Source organism: Centruroides vittatus, unplaced genomic scaffold, assembly GCF_030686945.1.
Source record: "Centruroides vittatus isolate TY-2023 unplaced genomic scaffold, ASM3068694v2 contig_754, whole genome shotgun sequence".
Taxonomy (NCBI): domain Eukaryota; kingdom Metazoa; phylum Arthropoda; class Arachnida; order Scorpiones; family Buthidae; genus Centruroides; species Centruroides vittatus.
The window spans coordinates 1,052,398-1,075,013 of NW_027122490.1; the positions used below are offsets into that span (position 1 = coordinate 1,052,398).

At 31.2% G+C, this 22,616-nt stretch overlaps 1 protein-coding gene across 1 annotated transcript; it reads right to left on the reverse strand.

Moving 5' to 3' along the window:
- Positions 1-11,101: 11,101 nt before the first annotated feature.
- LOC136981387 (uncharacterized) lies at positions 11,102-12,289 on the reverse strand. The gene has a single exon (XM_067277702.1). It carries the CDS (start codon positions 12,287-12,289, stop codon positions 11,102-11,104), a length of 1,188 nt encoding a protein of 395 aa, XP_067133803.1.
- Between the last annotated feature and the right edge of the window lie 10,327 nt (positions 12,290-22,616).

A 22,616-nucleotide genomic window follows, 5' to 3' on the forward strand; every position in this document is an offset into this window, starting at 1 on the left:
TTCCCCAGCGGGGAAAGGGACAGAATTAAGGCTTACCGTGAAGAACTCGGCTTCTATTTATACTATTTTACATGCGGTTTTTTGCGTTTTTAATTGCGTTTTAATAGGTGACGTCAACAGAATATACACTAAAAAGGGATTTTTCGATATTCCCCAGCGGGGAAAGGGACAGAATTAAGGCTTACCGTGAAGAACTCGGCTTCTATTTATACTATTTTACATGCGGTTTTTTGCGTTTTTAATTGCGTTTTAATAGGTGACGTCAACAGAATATACACTAAAAAGGGATTTTTCGATATTCCCCAGCGGGGAAAGGGACAGAATTAAGGCTTACCGTGAAGAACTCGGCTTCTATTTATACTATTTTACATGCGGTTTTTTGCGTTTTTAATTGCGTTTTAATAGGTGACGTCAACAGAATATACACTAAAAAGGGATTTTTCGATATTCCCCAGCGGGGAAAGGGACAGAATTAAGGCTTACCGTGAAGAACTCGGCTTCTATTTATACTATTTTACATGCGGTTTTTTGCGTTTTTAATTGCGTTTTAATAGGTGACGTCAACAGAATATACACTAAAAAGGGATTTTTCGATATTCCCCAGCGGGGAAAGGGACAGAATTAAGGCTTACCGTGAAGAACTCGGCTTCTATTTATGCTGGTTTTACATGCGGTTTTTTGCGTTTTTAATTGCGTTTTAATAGGTGACGTCAACAGAATATACACTAAAAAGGGATTTTTCGATATTCCCCAGCGGGGAAAGGACAGAATTAAGGCTTACCGTGAAGAACTCGGCTTCTATTTATACTATTTTACATGCGGTTTTTTGCGTTTTTAATTGCGTTTTAATAGGTGACGTCAACAGAATATACACTAAAAAGGGATTTTTCGATATTCCCCAGCGGGGAAAGGGACAGAATTAAGGCTTACCGTGAAGAACTCGGCTTCTATTTATACTATTTTACATGCGGTTTTTTGCGTTTTTAATTGCGTTTTAATAGGTGACGTCAACAGAATATACACTAAAAAGGGATTTTTCGATATTCCCCAGCGGGGAAAGGGACAGAATTAAGGCTTACCGTGAAGAACTCGGCTTCTATTTATACTATTTTACATGCGGTTTTTTGCGTTTTTAATTGCGTTTTAATAGGTGACGTCAACAGAATATACACTAAAAAGGGATTTTTCGATATTCCCCAGCGGGGAAAGGGACAGAATTAAGGCTTACCGTGAAGAACTCGGCTTCTATTTATGCTGGTTTACATGCGGTTTTTTGCGTTTTTAATTGCGTTTTAATAGGTGACGTCAACAGAATATACACTAAAAAGGGATTTTTCGATATTCCCCAGCGGGGAAAGGGACAGAATTAAGGCTTACCGTGAAGAACTCGGCTTCTATTTATACTATTTTACATGCGGTTTTTTGCGTTTTTAATTGCGTTTTAATAGGTGACGTCAACAGAATATACACTAAAAAGGGATTTTTCGATATTCCCCAGCGGGGAAAGGGACAGAATTAAGGCTTACCGTGAAGAACTCGGCTTCTATTTATACTATTTTACATGCGGTTTTTTGCGTTTTTAATTGCGTTTTAATAGGTGACGTCAACAGAATATACACTAAAAAGGGATTTTTCGATATTCCCCAGCGGGGAAAGGGACAGAATTAAGGCTTACCGTGAAGAACTCGGCTTCTATTTATACTATTTTACATGCTTTTTTTTGCGTTTTTAATTGCGTTTTAATAGGTGACGTCAACAGAATATACACTAAAAAGGGATTTTTTGAAATTTCCCCCACGGGGGAAGTGTTACACATTTATAATAGATACATTTTGAGCCACAACAACGTGTGGCCGGGTCAGCTAGTATTTATTATAAACCAAATCAAAAGATATGTAGGTATATACATTTTCACTTAAACCTAAATAAATTAATATTATAGACCCTAAAACTAGAAATGACTAAAAACTGTGACAAATAGCCCCGGTCTCCCCTAGTCCATAGGTAAGATGACACCCGAAAAATTGTTACTGTGAAAGCAAAGCCATATTGACTAGATTAGAGTCGTTCTTTGTCTATTGTTCTTTTATAGCATGGAGGCATTTCAATCTAAACGAACGAACGTATGCATATCACAATACGGACAGAAGTTTCACTTCGTATTTCAAACTAACCGCACTTTCTTAACATGTAAATGTTTATGGACAAAAGTACAGTTACGAACTAACAAGATTTCGAACTATCGGAGTTAGAATTAACAAAGATATCCTGTATTACTTTCTTAGCAGTTGCAAAGTTATTTTCAAATTTGTCAATGATATGAAAGTTATGAATAAATTTTTGCTTGTTTTCCGAAGATATCGTTATTTATTAGAATAATCAACCTGTAAACAGTACAATTATTTTATATTTGATGAAAAAAAGACATTTCATATTTTTGCCAAAAATAAATTTTATGAAGTCATTATTTGTTATAAATATCAACATAAGTAGTTCACGATTATTTAAACATGGATATATTAAGATGATAACATAAATATAAAAATGCAGTAATATCAATTATGATCACACTAATTAAAAATGATTTCCTTAAATTTTATTACTTTCTTCATTAAAAATGCTAATAATAGTAATTATTTAAATTAAGAGTTCAATAAATACCGAGGGTACTTATTTCTCAAATATACTCAAATATTGCTCAAATTTATTGTTCAATATAAAAAATATTGCTCAATGTTGCTAATTAAAAGATATAACATCTTTTAATTAGCAACACAAAATTCACGAGACTTTTTTGTGGTTACCCATAATTCTTTTCAATGTCATAAAATTGCGTAAAAAAATTCACAAAAATTGGGATATTGATGTTCGTGCATTAATGCTTTCCGAAAAGGGGTTGACTTCCAGAGAAATGGTGAAATCACTAAAATCTAGTTTCATTGCTATAAGTCATAAGATCGAAACAGTCCTGCACGCTGCAAAACTAATATTGAGAAGGTCTGCAAACTATCGTCTACACCAAATCCTCCAAGGATCAGATATATTGCCAACAAATTTGAATTTGCCAGAGAGGACTGTACATAACATAATTCATAAGGATTTCGAAGCAAAAAAAGTACAAAAACTGAAGTATATCGCGTTTCCTCATAACACAAACAAAATCGCAAGACAAATGCTCACAAACTGTACGAGCGACACCTGGCTGCAGGTAGATCGGAATTTATAGTGACATTGGATGAAGCATATTTCTACTTAATCTACTGCAATGGAGTTCGGAAGATCCGTTACCCTTTCCCTGGTCAAAACATTCCCGAAACTTGGTTGGCGAAGTGCTACGAAAGCTGGCCGGAAAGTTCATGACATAATAATTATGCTCCCTTAAATTTCGATTGGTACGTGAGAAAATTCTGTATCAGATTTGGCAGTTTTGGCCGCACACTTAAAAAGATTGCCCACCTCTGGTCTAGACCTTTCCTCGCTAAATTACAAGAATTCTCCGAATCGAATGCGTATTTCCTTCTCCATTCGAAGTCTCCGTTTTAAACTTTATGATGGCTTAAAAACTACAGTATTTTCTTTTTACAAAGGATCGCGTGACCAGCACCCGATTTTGATAATAAGTTAAAATTTAACAAAGAATAATTTATGGTAAGGCAAAAAAAGTAATTTAAAGCAACGCGGAGAAAATTAATAATAAACATTTTTTTAAATAGGCGTTTGGTCGTCGTGGCGTTCTGTGAAGTGTTGAGAATTGAACTTCGACAATTTGTAAGGCCTAAAATATTTTACTTTTTTAAAATTTCAGATTTTCTTCACGTTGTATTCAACGTTCTCTTTAGATCTATCAATTGCCTTTAATTTTGGAAACAACCAGAAGTCTGAAAGTGCCTGATCTAGGCTGCCAGACAATACGGAATAACTTGTAAGTTCGAGTTCTCAAGGTTTTTCGCTGTTTCCTTACTGCAGAGCAGTCTTGCGTTATCATTAAGCAAGAGAAAGATAGTTCTTTTAGTCATGTTCTGCGAATGCGTCTCTTGAATACCATAGGATTTTATCATATTTCACCGAATTGATTCTTTCTTCTTTTCGCTAAACTTTCTGACACTAAAAATTTAATTACTAATCGCTAATTCTGTTTGGAAGAGGAAGATGTGTTTATTTTTAAATTCGACTATTGTGCAACACAATGAACTGAGACTGAGCATATACAGTCTGGATTCTGGTAACTACTAAATGGTGATAGTCATATGCTTTAATTGCCTCATTTCGCAGAATACTGCTGTGATAGGTATTTATCAATCCTCACAGTTTTATAACATTAGATATATACGTATATTATTTATTGATTTAGTTTCTTCATTTTTGATATTGATCTTCTGATTTTTGCATTTTTCTTTTCTTCATCAATGTATTTTGATAAAATAGAAATATGTTTCGAATTTAATTATAAACTAAAATCTTAAAGAATTGGGCTACTATCTACTTCTAAAAAACATTTTAAAAGTAATAATAATTTTACATAGGCATATATTTGATAGAATGCTATAATAAATTTTTTAATCAAGGGAATAACGACTTTATATATAACATTCAGCTTATAAATCACCTTGAAAACGTCACGTAAGTTGTTTGAAACGTTTTCGGGACACACAGCCCTTCAACAATACTCGTTAAAAATTATTGTAAATTCTAAATAAGAAGTTTATAAAAAGAGTAGGGAAAGGTGAAGTAGAACCGTTCCGGTTCTACTCCACCTTTCCCTACTCGTTTTATGAAGAAGTAATAACAAACTAAAGAAAAAAGTAATAACAATGCTTATTTTTAACATTTTAATTCCAATGTTTATATACAATAATACCTCGGTTTTCGTCGATTTTTTTTCGCGAAAAATTTGTCTCGGTTTTCGTCGGTTGCCTCGGATTTCGTCGGCGTGCCCACGTGACCTCGCTGCTAATTTTACGAAACCAAGCATTTCCCTGCTCAATGTGGCTTTTTTTCTTGTCGTGTGAGCATTACCCCGCGTGTCTAGCCAAACAAAGGGCGTATTCAAAATCTCAGCGTGCAGTCAGCATCTCTGTTCAAAATTTCAGATGACTTCCGGTTGCTGCCAGCGTGATTCCAGCAAACTGCAAGCGTCTTTTTCGGTTCTCGATACACCAGCAAACAAGATGGCAGCCACCATAACGTTCGTAAGAGCTCTATTTTGCGTTGACAATTTTGAATTTAATTTATTTGTTGATGAATAAATTAATATTCGGTTAGTACATTAATATAATATCTTAATATATTATTCAACAGTATATTTACGTAAGACATCACATTTATATATATATATATATATATTTAAGTTGTTAAAGTGTAATCTTAGGGTTGATTTAATTATTTAAAACTTCTTTTACGGAAATTTAAAAAATCTTCATCCCTATTTCTCTTTTTGAAATATTAAATTTTCATTAAGCCGTTCTCATTAAATAAGCTCAAAAATAAATTTAACATAACGTGTAAGTCCATATCGTTCGCCATTTTTATTGTTTTTCTCTCCCGAAATTCCTGGCAGTCAGCGTTTGTGTTCTATAGAAAACGCCAGCAGTTGCGTCACTTCCGGCAGCATCTCATTGGATTAATGCTGAGATTTTGAGTACACCCAATTCCTGCTTTTCTTTTCTTTTAGCTCCATCATGAGACATGCCATGTTAAATGTTTATTTATTCTTTACATTAGTCTTTTATACTCATTTTATATTAATTTCTTATTGTTTTTAGTATTAAACACTATATTTATTCTCTGTAAAATGTGTTTTGATATGTATTTTGGAGTGTCTATAACGAATTAATTGAATTTACATTGATTCATATGGGAATAATTGCTCGATTTTCGTCGGTTTCGGATTTTGCCGATTGTTTTCGAACGGAATATTTATGTTTAAAAACTTAAATTTTGAAACATATCCTCCGTACAGCCTTCATGAGTCTATTGTTGGCATTGCAGGCACTCAACCCAACCATCTGCTTGTTTTGTTTCTGCATACGTTTCTTCGCGAAGAATGGAAGTATTTTTATTGCTATCTTTATCGTCATTGTCTGGATGAGCAAAATGTTGTCTCTTTCTGGATTTAGTCGAAGACAACACTTTTCTTAGAGTCTATTTCTTAGGCGTTTCATTGCAGAATCGGGGAGATCTGATTTTGCCTCGAATGTCGTGTTTTTGTAAACGTGCATAAAAATGGGATTACCAATTTTAACTCAAAACCTATATAAAGCAGAGATATTGAATATTCTACTCTACTTACTATTAACAAATTCAAAACAATCTGCGTTCGTTTGCATTTCTGATGAGCCTGTTCCTAATTTAAAAAACTGCACAAACTAAACAATACCGAACAGTTCCCCCTAAACATTGCTACCTTGTCACTAGCTCTCGATGTATCTATCAAAAGTATTTTCCAAGTTTCCGTCAGATATCATCAAAATGCAATGAAAGTATTACTGTACTGTAGATGCCCGGTTTCACCTAGCTGCCGATTCTATTCCACCTTTTCCTATGTTCTAGACCAGAGATGACGAACCCGTGCAACAATTTTAAGGTACCCGCATTGAATGTTTTTTTAATAACTCTTTCCGCCCTGTGGGCACTAAGAGGGCCTCTTTTTAATAGGCCCATTATGGGTTCGGCCAGGCCCACAATGGGGCGACCGGGTGGTGAGGGACGGGGCCCGACATATCCGAACGGACCACCCGACACATCCGAACGAACCACCAAAAATTCCTGGGGATTATTCGACCCCGGGTTCCCCAGAGCGGTAGGCTGCCACCTTAACCGCTCGGCCATCCGGCCGTCCGCATTTAATGTTTAGAAAGTATTAGGTTTTTATAAATTATAAAAATATTTGATAGATGTTTCAAATATTCAAGAATTTATTGTTATTTTTCTAATATAGAGTAAACACTCAAAGTAAAATTCGTAAGCATTTTTTTATTTTTTAATTACTCAAACTAAATATGTGACCCGCGATTTGGAATTACTAAATTTCAAATTCAATTTTGACTTACCTTCATTGAAAGGTTTGCCGTCTCTGCACTAGACTCTCGCTAATCCAGCCATTCCTTGACAGAGGGTGCCAGATATTTTTCAGTGTGTAAGTTTGTGAATGGCAATGAATGACATGACCTATTGACCTTCGGTACTGATTCTTTTTGGAGGCAAACAGACGAACAATTCAGCGCGCCGACATGAAATATTGAACAGAATTGAAAACCGAATAAACAGAAAACAGAATGTGATATGACTAACATTTTCATAGAAACGGAAGTAAATAGGCTGTCACATTGGAGTATTCCGAATAATTTACGGCCGGATAAACAGGACTCTATTGTATTTAAATTTAAAATTGTGATATAATAAACTGTAATATTTAAAAGATAAATTTCACTGACTCTTGATTCTTTAACATTGTATATTTTTTATCTGTAATAAGTAAGAAGTTTTTAAAATTTTGAAAATAAAGACTGAGAAAGTTAAAGCTCTTAGTTTGGCTTCATTAAAGCTGAGTTCTCAGTTTGGGATTGACTTTCTTTCAACCTATCAATAGTTGTATCTTTCAAATATATAGTCATATTCTATGTATATTCAAATATATATATTGTTATGTGTCATTATATACAAATTTAAAACAATTAAGTTTATACAAAATTTATAAATGTTTTACAATAAATGATATGAATCTCAAAGTAATAAAACTTTTGTTCTTCTCGAAAGTTAGAAAAGTATTTTTATTTTCTCAAAAATTTACTAATTATATATATTGGATAAAGTATGGAAATTGTAATATATATACAGACCTTACTTTTTAAATTCGGACGGATCAAATAATCTGTAGGAATTTTTCGGGGGTGGTCCGTCCTGATATGTTGGACCCCCTCCTTCACCACTCGGCTGCCCCATTGTGGGCCTGGCCGAACCCATAATATGCTTGCAAAAAGAGGCCCTCTTAGTGCCTACAGGGCAGAAAGAGTTTTTAAAAAATCCGAAATGGCCATGTCCGTCCGTTTTATTCAAATTTTCGTTTCTCCGGGTTCTGCATCGATCCACATTACCCTGGATCATCGGGGTTCTACTGTATTTAACTTTTAAGCAACAGTGTAGAGTGTTGAATTTAGACATTGAAAACAACGTTATTGGCTTTTTTGAAAAGTCTAATTGTATTATGAATATTAATTAAAATATCAGATAAACCAGCAAAGCATAAAAAGATGTGACTCTGAAGGTTGAAATATAAAAAAATCTATGACTTTCTCAATAAAATTGTATGATATAGTAGGTCTATATCATACAACTCTATTGAGAAAGTGGAAAAATCCACGAACGTATATAAAAAGTGTTTTAGTGGAAAAATCCACTAAAACACTTTTTATATACGTTCAAATCTTTGTATTATTTGCAAAAAGAAAATACAAAAATAATCCGGATTACAAAATCCCGAAAAAATAACAGCCCAAAAAAGCGGAAATTCCCGAAATAATTTTTTAATATTTTTATCGTTCTTCCAGTCTCATCATTTTTAATTAATAATTTAATTTTAATTAATTGCAATTAAAGTCTGTAATAATTGTTAGTTTCAATATTGAAGAATTTTAATTTATTATAAGAAAATTTAAGTAATTATGATGTCTTCATAATTATTTTTGACATAAAAATATTTATACGAGTGTAAAATTAAATATTACATATATTTAATTATAATCGAAAAATGATTCGATATACTGAAAGGTTTTAAATAATTTGTCAAAGATGAATCTTTTTAAAAGGATTATTTAAATAGCAATAAAAGGAACTGACATTTTAAAACCGAAGAAAAAAAAAGAGTAAGATAATTTTGAAAATTTAATAAATATTTAGTAAACATAAAAAAAGGTATTATATAATAGATGTATTAATATATAATTAATTTAAAATATATATCAATTTAATGGATATATTACAATAGTATATTTTAGTTTTCTTTATTTCATATTGATTGATTGAATAACGCGAGTCAACAGCATAGTACAACTATAATTTCACCCATTGTGAGCGTGTTTTACCTGCAATTAGATCGATCAGCATAGTGAATGATGGAGAATGATATCTTACTGCCTACTGCCTATGATAAATATTCGTGTCTGTACCAAATTGAAATAAGAATCTCTCACGGAAGGTGGCCACGAAGTCGAAAATTGGTAGATTAAGAGATAAACATCCGAAAAGTTCTAAATCTACAGTATATCCGAAAAAACTTTCTTCTTCTTCTTCTTCTTCTTCTTCTTCTTCTTCTTCTTCAGCTTTTCCCACTCTATGTAGGGTCGCTGTTTCTGATGAGTCGCCTCCACTGCTCCCTGTCTTGGGCTGCCTCCCTCTCAAGTCCTCCGCCACAAGATCCATCCACCGTCTCCGCGGACGTCCCCGCCTCCTCCTCCCCCTCACTGACATCTGCATAACCCTTCTTCCCACATACTCTTCTTCTCTTCGTACCACATGACCAAACCACTTCAACCTTGCCTCCTGTATCTTTGCTTCTATGTTCGTAACTTTCACAGTCCCCCTCACACATTCATTTCGAATGTGATCCCTTCTCGTAACCCCACACATCCAGCGGAGCATCCTCATCTCCGCCACCTCCATCCTTTTGACATGGGTTTTCCTCAAGCTCACAGTCTCAATAGCATACAGCATAGCTGGTCTCACCACCACCCGATAAACTTTCCCTTTCAACCTAAGCGGCACCCTCTTATCACATAACACACCTGACATATCCCTCCAATTCCTCCAGCCAGCCTGAATCCTGCCTGTCACCTCCTTATCCACACCTCCATCCTCCGCCACAGTTGACCCCAGGTACTTAAAGGTATTGACTCTGCGAAATACGTCTCCCCTCAACTCCAGATCCCTCTCCCGGGCACCATCCACCTCCCCACTACACATATACACTGTTTTACTCCTACTCACCCTCAAGCCCCTCCCTTCCAACGTGCCCAACCACCTTTCCAATTTAACCCTCAGCTCCTCTTTAGTCTCGGCGCACAGAACGATATCATCTGCATACAACATGGTCCAAGGCGCCTCTTCTCTGACCCCGTCCGTGATCACCTCCATCAGCATGTTAAACAAGAAGGGGCTCAGTGCTGACCCCTGATGTAAACCAACTCCCACCTTGAAGCACCGGGACACTCCAACACAGCTCCTAACCTTTGTGGCCACATCCCTATACAGTTCCTGTATCAATCTAACATACTTTTCAGGCACTAGCTTTTCCCTTAGACACCTCCAGAGTTCTTGTCTAGGCACCGTATCATAAGCTTTCTCCAGGTCAATGAATGCCATATGCAGCTGGGTTTGCTTCTCCCAATATTTTTCCAACATTTGCCGAAGGGCAAAAATGGCATCGACTGTTGACCGTCCTGGCATGAATCCAAACTGCTCTCCTGCAATGGTCACCTCTGCTCTCAACCTTCCGTCCAAAACCCTTTCCAAAATCTTCATCGTGTGGGACATCAACTTTATTCCTCTATAGTTTTTACAATCTTGAACATCCCCTTTTCCTTTGTAGATAGGTACAAGTATACTTTCTCTCCATTCGTTAGGTATTTCCTCCTGCTCAAAGACTTTTTTGAATAGGTCCCATAGCAGGTCAATGCCCTTCCTCCCCAATGACTTCCACACCTCTACAGGAATTCCATCCGGGCCCTCCGCTTTACCGTTCTTCATCCTCTTTAGGGCCCTTTCCACTTCTTCTCTGGTTACCATCTGTACCATGCCCATGTTTTGGCTTCCTTCCTCTCTGTTCTTTCTTTCATTCTCTGTATTCAAAAGTCCCTCAAAGTATGCCCTCCATCCTTCTCTTATATCGTTCTCCCTTCGAAGGACCGTCCCCGTCGTGTCCTTGATCTGCCTTACATGCGAAATGTCCTTCGTTGCCCTATTCCTGATTTTGGCTAAACGATATATTTTCTTCTGTCCTTCCCTTGTATCCAACTCCTCGTATAAATTCGCATATGCTCCTGCCTTTGCCTGTGCCACTACTCTCTTAGCTTCACGCTTTGCCGTTTTATACGCAAATCTATCTTCCTCAGTACGTGACCTGTCCCACTTCCGTTTTGCCTCCTTCTTTACCTGAACAGACTTGTTGCACATTTTCATTCCACCACCAACCTTCCTTTTGCACCCTAATCTTTCCAGATGTTACACCAAGCACCTCCTCCGCACAGTTCCTGATAGCCTGGGCATTATATGCCCACCAGTCCTGCACCCCCTCCCATTCTTGCGAGATTTGTAGCAGCACCCTCTCCACATACTCCGCCCTCGCCCTCTCCTCCCTCAAACGAAACCACTTGATTTTCTTCATCTGTGTATTTCCACTTTTCCTATACATTCTTAACTTCATGTCTATGCACATCAACCGATGTTGCGCCGATACCTGATCTGTTGGTATAACCTTACAGTTTATCACCGTCGCAAGGTGCTCTCGTCTAGTAAGGATATAGTCAATCTGCGAACTATGAGGCCCACTGTTGAAAGTTATCAGATGACTTTCCTGCTTGGTGAAAAACGAATTCACAATCCCCAGATCAAAAGCCACAGCAAAACCCAATATACTCTCCCCCTCCTTGTTGGGTTCCCCAACCCCATGGCCTCCATGGATCCTTTCATAGCCCATGTTCCGCCCCCCTATGTGCCCATTGAAGTCGCCTCCCACAATTACTCTCTCCCCTCCTTCCAGTGTCCTCATTTCTTCATCCAATTCACTCCAAAAACATTCTTTCTCCTCTGTTGCACATCCTACCTGGGGTGCGTACACACTAAACACCACAAGTAGATCATCTCCAAAACTCAGTTTCATTCGCATCATCCTATCACCTCTCCTGTACACCTCTAGTACCTCGCTCCTCCACTTGCCAGCCACCACTATTCCAACCCCATTTCTTCCATTCCTGTTTGCACTGCTATAAAACAATTTACATCCATCTCCAAGTTCCTTCGCCTTGTCTTCCCTCCACCTCGTTTCTTGCACGCACAGTACATCAATCCTCCTTCTCCGCATCATATCCACCACCTCCATTCCTCTTCCCGTCATACTTCCCACATTCAGTGTTCCCACTCTCAACACCTTTTCCTCATGTAGGGCTTGCTTCTTTAACCTCATCCGCCACTGGTGAGGTAGCCCTTGCCCACTTTTCGCAGCTTTAGGGCGATCTAGCTGCGCGTCGCCTACAGGGTACGCCCTAGTTCTCCTTCTATCACAGTTTCTGAGACTCATCATGTAGTTTTGGCAAGATGTTTTACGGCCGGATGCCCTTCCTGACGCCAACCCTCCTCCTTTATCCGGGCTTGGGACCGGCAACAGCCATTTTCAGGGCTGCGTAAAAGTCAATAAATATTCGATAAAAAATCCGAAAGAACTTTGTTTTTCTATTTATAATTTTTAATTTATTCGTTGAGATTTTCATTGTTCTTGAATTAGACAAAAATGTAAAAACTGTATTTGAATTATAATAAAGTTCTTTTTACTTTCCCGGCTATTATATATAACAGAGAGTATGGCGAGCGGTCAAAAAATTTTACATTTTTTTAGTGTTTTTATCCAAAGCATACATCATGTAATAGTAATCAAGTTGGATTTGTATTGGTCATTTTAATCGTATTAAGAAAAATTATAAATAAAGAATTGTTATTCATAATTAAAATTCACAAAAATTTCAAAATAGAAAAGGGTATCTTTATAATTCGTTCTTTTCACACACTTCCGAAACACAGCAAACTTGCACGGCGGAATTGACCTTTATTTTGAGGCTCTTCTCCGCCTCAATATGTAACACTTCTTTAAAAATTTATAAAGACACTTCTTTTTTATTTGGAAGCATTTCTGTGAATTTTAATTGTATGGTTATAGTCCCGAATATTATATCAATAATGTTCTTTTACACTGTGCCGCTGCTAGAGGAATTTTAAAAAAATAAATTTTACACATTGAGGCGGAGAAAGGACTCGGAATTCTGCCATGCGACGTTGTTATATTCCTGCAACCTGAACCGATGAATTATAAAGACATCATTTTTTATTTTAGAATGTTCTGCAAATTTTAATTATATATTTATTGTCTATATAATATTATATTTACAGGAACTAGAGTTGTCTGACGTCCTGATTTGAGCCGGTTGTTGCGAATTATGTTGTCAAATCCCGATTCTTACACTACCTATCAAAAGTTTCGCATTGATGACATCTAAGTTTAGATATTAAAATTTTACACATAAATAGAACTTATATTTTATGTTTCAGAATACACCAAATATAAGTTATGGTTAAACATCGTGCAAATTCGAGTTGATTGTTACCGTCTCGCTCTCACTAAATGGTAATTTAAGAACGTTACTAATACAACAAAACGTTATCTGGTATCATTCACTGTTAGTTAATGAATTGCTGTCAGCTTCAACCATCATTTGATTCGTTGATTTTGTTTTTGTAATTTCAAGATTTTATTGCGTGAATACAAAAGTATACAAAGCTCAATGGTGATGAATTTTCCTTTCGACTAAGGAATTTTAAAACCCCACACTCTTGACCGAAGGTGTAGAATATTTCTAAGAATAAAGACCCAATTATACTAATATAGTATAATAAAAAACAACCAAAATTGTGTATTTTTTTTTAATTTAAATTACTTTAATTATAAGTTTTAATTTAAATTTTTAATAATTTAGTAATAAATTTTTGAATACTGGTACAACTTTTCACTCATTTGTATTGAAATATCTTTTTTAAAGTACTTTTTACTTAAACATGAAATACATATTTACAAAGGAATATTGTGATATTATGAAAATCTGTATTAAAATACTTAGAAAAAACGTTAATTAATTTTATGTCAAAATTTCAGAAGTTTAATAAAGTAAATATTGCAAAAATAAATTTTTAATTTATAATTTATCTAATTAATTATTCATTTTTGCGAATAGAATTTACTTTTTTTATATTTCTTAGTCAGTGCTATTAATATTATTATTATTATGTAATATTGACATAATTTCAAACATAAATAAGATTTTTAATTACTTTTGGCTATTAACAGATATCTTAATTATTAGAATAATAATAATTACAAGAAGCAAACAAACTATTTAGATTATATAAGTGATTATATGGTAGGTCTATGTGAAGATATTTTAAATACAAAATTAATTTTAAAAAAATTAAAAGTTAATTTATTAATTAGAAAATGAACGATTAAATTCAATATATCTGATTGGAAATCAAACATTTTGTTAATGTTAAACATAATTTATTACAAAATTAAATAATTTGAAATAAAATTATGTTAAGAAAATTTCATAATTTCAAACATTTTTGTAATTCTGAACAGTAACATTTCTATTATATGTGAATACAATTTACGAAATTGTAAATTGAAATTCTAAACAATAGTTTTTATTTGTATATTCCAATTATTTTGATTTTCTCATTTTATCTTTAACTGCATTACAAAATTTTTACGGCTAGTTTAAATAAAAGTAATTTAAACTTTAAAAAATTAACAGTTTTAAATTATTATATTATTCCGTATTCTATATTAACACCTTAAAACACACACACACACTCTCTACTATAGCATTGAATATTTTTTAAAATAATTATAGAATCTCTATTTTCCAAATAATAAATCTCCCATTCTTTTCTTTCTATGTAAACTGTTTTTTCATAACTGTATAAGTGTTACTAAAACTGTATTTTTTTTTAAGTAAAATCTTTTAACACCAGATGACTGAAGCGGTAAAAGAGCCAGTTCAATACTTTGTGGAGTCAGATTAAAGTCTGGTTCAGTTCCTCAAGTAGGCGGTTTGACTAGATGTTTCGAATGTTCTCCATTGTGAATCTAACCAAATCAATGATGTGCATATAAAATTATTTTGCTTATTTTGGTAATTGTTTTTATTATAATAGAAAATATTCCAAAAATATATTTTTGCAATTTAATTATTAAATTTCTAGCCATTAAAAACAACGCAAAATTTAAATTATAAAATAATTGTCAGGGAAGTGACAATTTCGCTCAACTTCTGAACGAAAACTGCGGGAAATGATACTTATCCAATTTTATCTTCTGCGGTAAGCAGAACGAATGAAGGCACGCCGTTTCTAAGTGTCATATATCCACTTCCATCTGTTCTAATCATGAATGATCATTCATTACATTTTACCTTATTTCTCAATCCCGTTCGATACTGGATTGGTTTGTGGAATAGTTCGGCTTGTAATATTTCCTTTCACATATCGTTGGAGACAAACAGGAAGTGAAATATATGGCGCCTGAAAACAGCACGTCGCAATGACGCCATTCTTGTCACTGAATGGAAAAATAAAGGGTCATATCTCAGCAATTTTCTTTTATAAATTTGAAATAAGAGTTGTTTTATGGTAATTAACCTCGCTCTATAATTCTATAACTAATTTTTCTTCTTTTTTTTCATTCTACGGATCATCAACAGTTAAGAAGTTTGTGATTGCTTGATCTCTAAAAATTAGGTCAAAGTTATAATAATGATCGTTACTGCAATCGCTATCGTGGATTTCGTATAAAGACACCCTCCTATTTCTGAATTTCCATTTCTTTAGAAGTTATTGAACTTTCGAAGGTCTATTAGGACACCTTAAATATTTTTTATAGAATATTTTCTGAATTCTCTATAATATTATACTGTGTTTTTAATAAAATTTTTATAGTAAAAATATGAAATAGCATAAAATATTATAATAAATTGTTATCATTTATTTAAAACCTCTTTCCGTCTATTTTATTTTTCCATAAAAAATATTATTATTTTATACCATCTTCCTTTTTGTCTTTGCATTTTTTTCTTTTTAAATTTGTGTTTGATGCCATTATTTAATAAATAAAGTTGGGAAGTCGAAGTGCTTCTCCTTTTCGTCAATTTAACAGGAAACTGAAAATATCACAGGCAGGTTCCTTATTAAATTTACAATTATTTGAATAGGGGACCCCCTTTTTGCCGCTGAGCAGTTTTGTTGATATATTTTTCCTTTTTTGCACTTAAATTAGACATTTTGTATATTTTTCTATACACAAAATGCAGGGTATTGAAGCAATTAGGGCGAAGTTTTTCTGATACCAACAATTTAATTTCGGAAGTGAAAAGGCTTTGATTAAACGTCCTGTGAATGTACTGTACATCTACATAAAGAGATAACTGGCTTGCCACTCCAAAAACACCCTATGATAACTAGCTGGGGCACATGGATTCAAATAACTTGTATTTATGCCGAAAATTTCTTATCCATGGAAACATTAATTGATAGATTGATGAAAAGTCATCAGCAAGAGCAATGAAATTCGAGAATCTGTTAAAATAAGAAGCTGTGTTTAAGGAACTTTACACCGTTCATTCATAAAAGTTCCTGTGCAGTTTAATTTTTAAGCTTAAGGAAAGCAGTCTTTCTAGTGAGAAGCAGTGGGAGATTTTTAAACACGCCAAAAACTAGTTAGGTGGATGGATTTGTCTTAGTGAAACTGGAATATTCCCTGAGAAAAAAAAATCTGGATATTCAAATATAATTCCCGAACTTCAGTCACAAAACCTGGAATTTTTAGTGAAAACCAAATATGCGCCTCTCACAGTGGGAGATCGTTTTCGCTGATCAAAGATTTACTTTCCTTGCACCGTCAGCAGCTCACCATGGAGAATATAGAACGATTGTTTGTTTGCAAGTATTAATACAATGCTTTTCTGTTTTTAAATTATAAAATTGACGGATTAGATTCCAAAAATAGAAAACTGATTCAAATTTTCTATCATGTTCGCGAGTTTTACGTGTTCTATATATACTTTTATGCAGAATAAAATGATCGTTTTTCTTTTACATGTTTTAGGAAAAGTTTTTTAGCACTTTCTATCGCAAAAATCCTCTTTTTTACCTCTATTTTAAAGCAAATTTGCACCTCAATTTACCAAGTATATTAATAGGATTTATCAAACTTGAACTTCTAAAAACTTTTATTTTTTTAATGTCTTATCCCAGATATTTTACGAAAATACATATCTTATTCTGATGTAATAAATATTATTTGCATGCAGTTTGCTGTTTTTTCCTGTTCACATTATTTCTTCATACTTCAACTCTCTTATTTACTTTCTTATAAAATTTTCTTATTGTTTTCAGTATTATATTTTGCATTATATTATCATTTTCTGAATTCAAAATTAGGTTAAACGATATGAACTTCCTTAATAGTTATATTGTTATTTTGAACAATTTTTTTGTATTTTGAACTATGTTTAAAAAATGAGATAATTTGTAATAAGTGTTCATTCTGTTAAAGATTGTAGTAACAATATACTTTTGAATAAGTTACAAAACCGGACTTAAATGATTTTTAAAACATAAATATAAAAAATTATGCAAAATAAAAATAAATGAAATAAACCGTATAAAAATTTTAGAAATGACGATGTTGTCTGCAATAAATTTCTAGGAAACGAAAATTTACATGGGAAAATGTAAATATACCTATTCAAAATTCTGGAAACATATCTAATTCGTGATATCACATATAAATAGGAAGTGTTCTTTATTTTTTAGTAAACTTAGTTTGAAAATAATATAGATCATTACCCTTTAAAATATATCAAGTTATATTAATAGTAAAAGAAAGATGCCGTTTTTACAAATAAATATACAGGAGTAGAACAAAAGTCTGTATCTAAAATTATATAGACTCTATTATAAAAATGTAAATAATATGTCATTAAATTTATTTGAAGAAGTCATTAGTGTAGCCCTTTTCTTATTAATATTGGGTGTGACGAGAGAAAAAAGCAGCATTGAAAATTAATCGGAAATAACAGTAATGCTCTTCCTGTTATTGCTTTCTTTCGAAATATATCTAGCTTTAAACACAACTTAAATTATATTTAATCAAATCGTATATATTCACTTGTAAATTACAATAGTGCTTAGAATTAAAACAAATGAAAGTTTCTCAGAAAAAACGTTCAACCGTAAAACATACATAAACTGCTAATTATAAAAGAACTATTATCTGTATAATTTTTAAAGTTATTTATTTAATTCTATAATTAAGAACAAAATAAATAAATCTATAATCTGCTTTAAAGGAAAATACAGACATTTAAGAATTTATTCTAAATTTAAAAACTTTTCTTTATTTTTATTTTTTATACTAATATATAAAATATACAATGTCAATTTAATCTAATCGAAGTTTTAAAAATAATATAATATTCATGTTGTATTTTATTTCAAACTTATATCTATTTAATTTTAATTAGATCCATTTAATTTAAATGGAATATAATTTTTCAAAACCTACTTTGAAATTATTGCATTTTTTATTTTTAATATCAAATCATCAATTATTTAATACAGTTTTGTTAAGAGTATAAACATCCAGTAATATAAATATTAATTCAATTCACATATAACATGTTTCATTCATTTTTCTAACAAAAAAATTAACAATTTAAACTTATCTTAAATGATAAGTAATATAAACCAACAAACTAATTATCAGAAGATAATATTTCTTTAGAAAATTAAGTTTAAAAATTCGATATTGTTATACAATCATTATTATTTGTATTGTTTTAAAGGACATTTTTAATTTTTGTAGTATCAAAAAGAAAAGTTTTATTTATGTCTGTATAAAAATTTTATTAGTTGTATAATTATGTTAGTTGTAGTCTCAATTAAAATTTTACGGATTTATTGAATTGATTTTCATTATTTAACATCAATTTATGGTAAAATAAAAACATTAAAGTATAAATTAATAGATATATAAAATGTATATATTTACATTATTATTTTAAAAACATAGCATAGGCCTACTACATAAATAACAAATTTGCGTAATTTTTAAAATTAATAAGAAATATTTATTTATAAATAAAATTTTATAGATTAAAAAAATGCTAATTAAAGACCTTAACAACGGAATGTTGGTATCATTTACTTTCCGCAAATTTGTCTGTGGTATTACACATTTATAATAAAAATTTTATTGTTTTCTTAACAATGGAAACTGATCTAAAATTGTCACGATCAGGGTCATACTAGTCAAGGCTAAGAAATTATGACTTTTCAAGTACATCTAGAGATCTGCTACTATGGAAAAAATGTTAAAATTAGTAGCTAAAGATTGATGGAAACCGGTTATCTAAATGGGTCAAAAAAATGTTAATATTTATATTTTTAACTCACTCATTCCCGTACAATTTTATCGTTATTATTCAAGGTTTGCAATAGCTTTTAAAATTCGTAATACTATATTGACTATAATATTGTTGTTAAAAGTGATTTTAAAGTTTTAAAATAAATTTATGGGAATTAAAAACGAACACGTAAAATAGTTTTTACATGCCCCGTAGAATTCTTAGTCATTGAGTATTGCATTCTTATATAATAGTCGTACTTTGTTCTATTCTCTTGTTATCTCATACTCAAAGATATAAGATTAACAATTAAGATTTAAATTACAACTTTAAATTGCTTCCTAAATAATATTAAATTTCTTTTAAAGTATACTGGTTTTTTCAAGGGTAAATTTTATGTATAATGACCTGATTATTACGTAATTATATTTTTAAGTAGCTACAGCTATCTATTTAACTTTTTGATTCGTTTAAAGAATAAATAAATTATTATATACAGTGCATATAATAATATTTTCAAGTCAACATTTAATAATAGATAACAAACTATACTTTTAATATATTATCACAAAGGATAATTAAATTTATAATATATATATATATTTAATGTTAAAAAAACTTAATATATTGTTAAATTATATTTTTAATCATATAAATATTTACCAAATTAAATTAAGATTTTTTTCCAATGATTGTTATTTAATTTTAGAATATTATTAATCAGATTATATATATATTGATATTATAACTAATCATATCTAAATTTTTACCGATAGATTTCGTTAATATCTCTCACCTTTTACTGACATTAGCAGTAATACGAATGAAAGTTGCAAAACGACTTTCCAATTTGGTTTGGACCTCATGAAAAATCAAGAAGACCAAACCAGATCAGATCGTGATTATCACAATTTTTTTATTATTTTTTTTTTTTATTAAGTAGTGGCAAAATTAGGTCAACTTAATTTGCCTAATTTTTTAAACGTATAAAATATTTTTATAAATAAATTTTTACAAGTTTTATCAATGCTAGATTGCGTTTCAGATATGGTTTACAGAAAATGATATTCGTTTGAAATCATTCTTATTATATTCATACAGCACATACTAAATATCATATGTAAACCTAGAATGATGTTTATTGTAAGATAAGAATAAAAATTTAGAGAAATTAAATTTTTTTTACTATTAATTTAAAAATTATTAACTGTAATTAATATTACGGACAAAAATAATTACGTAAAATTTAAATTTAGAAAAGATTTTCACTTATTATAGTTATAAATTTAGAAATGTATCATTAAAATTTTTATATTGATTCTAGAATACAATAAGTAGACCTACTTAGAATTTTATTGTTATTATTATCATATACTGTATATCTAAATGTACTTATGAATTCTATGAATAATTAACAGATTTTTTAGGGAAAAATTTGTTTATGTAAATTTACATGAAATGGATGTTTTAATTTTTCTCTCAATCCTTTCTTTTCTCTCTAATAATTATTCATCTCATATGTTAATTTTCCTAATCAGAATTCGAGTTATATTTTTTTATATAAATTTGTTTATCCATATCCTACATGATCTTGTGTTTGATTCAAAACTGTTGAATTTTATGAATTCACAAGTTAGAAACAGATTGGATTTACAGAATATTTTTTAATGCGCCTTATCAAAATAATTAGCCAACGTAACAAAAAAACCAATGTTTAATAATTTAGAATAAAGTATCAGAAATTGTTATCAGATCAGAAAAATCTTTATGACTGTGTTAATGCATTTTAATTTTATAAATTGCGGTTGGGTAATATTGGGTAATATTGCGGTTGGGTAAATTGGGTAAAATTGCGGTTAATTCAGTATTGTTGAATAACATTAAATATATTTAATTTTATGTTACATTATAAATTTATGTAGACTTAATATAAATTTATATGTGAATAAATATGCGTAATAACTTTGAAAAATATTAGGATTCTTTTGTTATTAAAACTTTTTTATCAGAAAAAGTAATCACTTGATTAAAGACGATTTCTTACTTTGTCATCACGAGCAAATTTAATTTAATTTATAAAATGAAATTGTAAAGTGAACTTTAGTATAAACTTAATAAAAGAAATCGTAATTTCTGATATAATTCCCATTATGGCCCATCAAGTTTGGACTATTATTTTGACAAATTCCAATTTTTTTCTAAGAAATGACTACGCTACCACCTAGAGTAGTGATGGTAAACCTTCTTCTAAAGATGAGTCGAAATTTATTAATTTCATATCACGAGACAAATATTTAATGTGAGTAATTAAAAATGACAAAAAAATGCTTACACATTTTACTTTATTTAACTTTTTAATCCATATTATAAAAATAACAATAAATTCTACATAAGTATGAATAAAGATAATAATAATAATGTGATTATAACGGAAACAAATATTTTGTTTGGTGAAAAATCTTCAGTTGTTTATTTGATGATAATTTTTCTATCTGAGTCTTCACGACAACTTTAGGATCCCGCTTTCACACTATATATGCAAAGTTTTGAAATCTATCAATATATTTTTTTATATAATTTATAAAAACTTAATACATTAGATGTGGATAAAGTACTTTGAAATTGCTGTACGGGTCAGAGATTCGTCATCACTGACCTAGAGTCTAGTGATAACTTAATCATTTCTTGGGAGGAAAAACTAAAATTAGTCAAAATAATAGCTCAAACCCGATGGCCGTAATAGAGCCCTATCTTATAAATTTTGAATAGTAATTACTTCAAAATTTTCAAATCTCTCAGTGCTTGTATGACAATTATTTTTTATTTAAAAATTATCTATGGTCACACTACATCTTTCATGGACGATCTTTTTTATTATGAAGAACTAATTGATGTTGCAAGTTTTCAAGTTTAAATTCAAAGTTTTTAATTTTTATTTTGTGTAAAATAACAATGAATTATTTGAATTATTTCATATTAATTATTTATATCAATATGTAATTATTCAAATTCAGATTATACAGTTTTAATTGAATTTTATCGAAAATTCTTTTGGATTTTGAAAATAATTTTATTCAACAATTTTAAGTAAATAAAAATATTTAAATGATTGTTTTAGAATTTTCAATAAAAATTGATTATTATTGTATTAAATTAAAATATAAAATGTTAATCCTATTAAAAAAATATAAAAAAATCAGGAATCTTCAATTCGTCATAATCCATTTGATGTAAGAGAGTAAAAGATTGAAACTTAGTGAAAGATTCTCAATTTGAATTTGATAATTATATAAATAGAGAAAATCAGATAAGACCATGAATGTTATTTTTTATGTCAGAATGCTTGTATGTGATTCACTCCTTAAAGATTTTATTAGAGCTACTAAAAATTATTTA

What these genes read in the sequence shown, in the direction of transcription:
- LOC136981387 (XM_067277702.1), bottom strand. Translation starts at nt 12,289, where the DNA reads ATGAGTCTCAGAAACTGTGATAGAAGGAGAACTAGGGCGTACCCTGTA.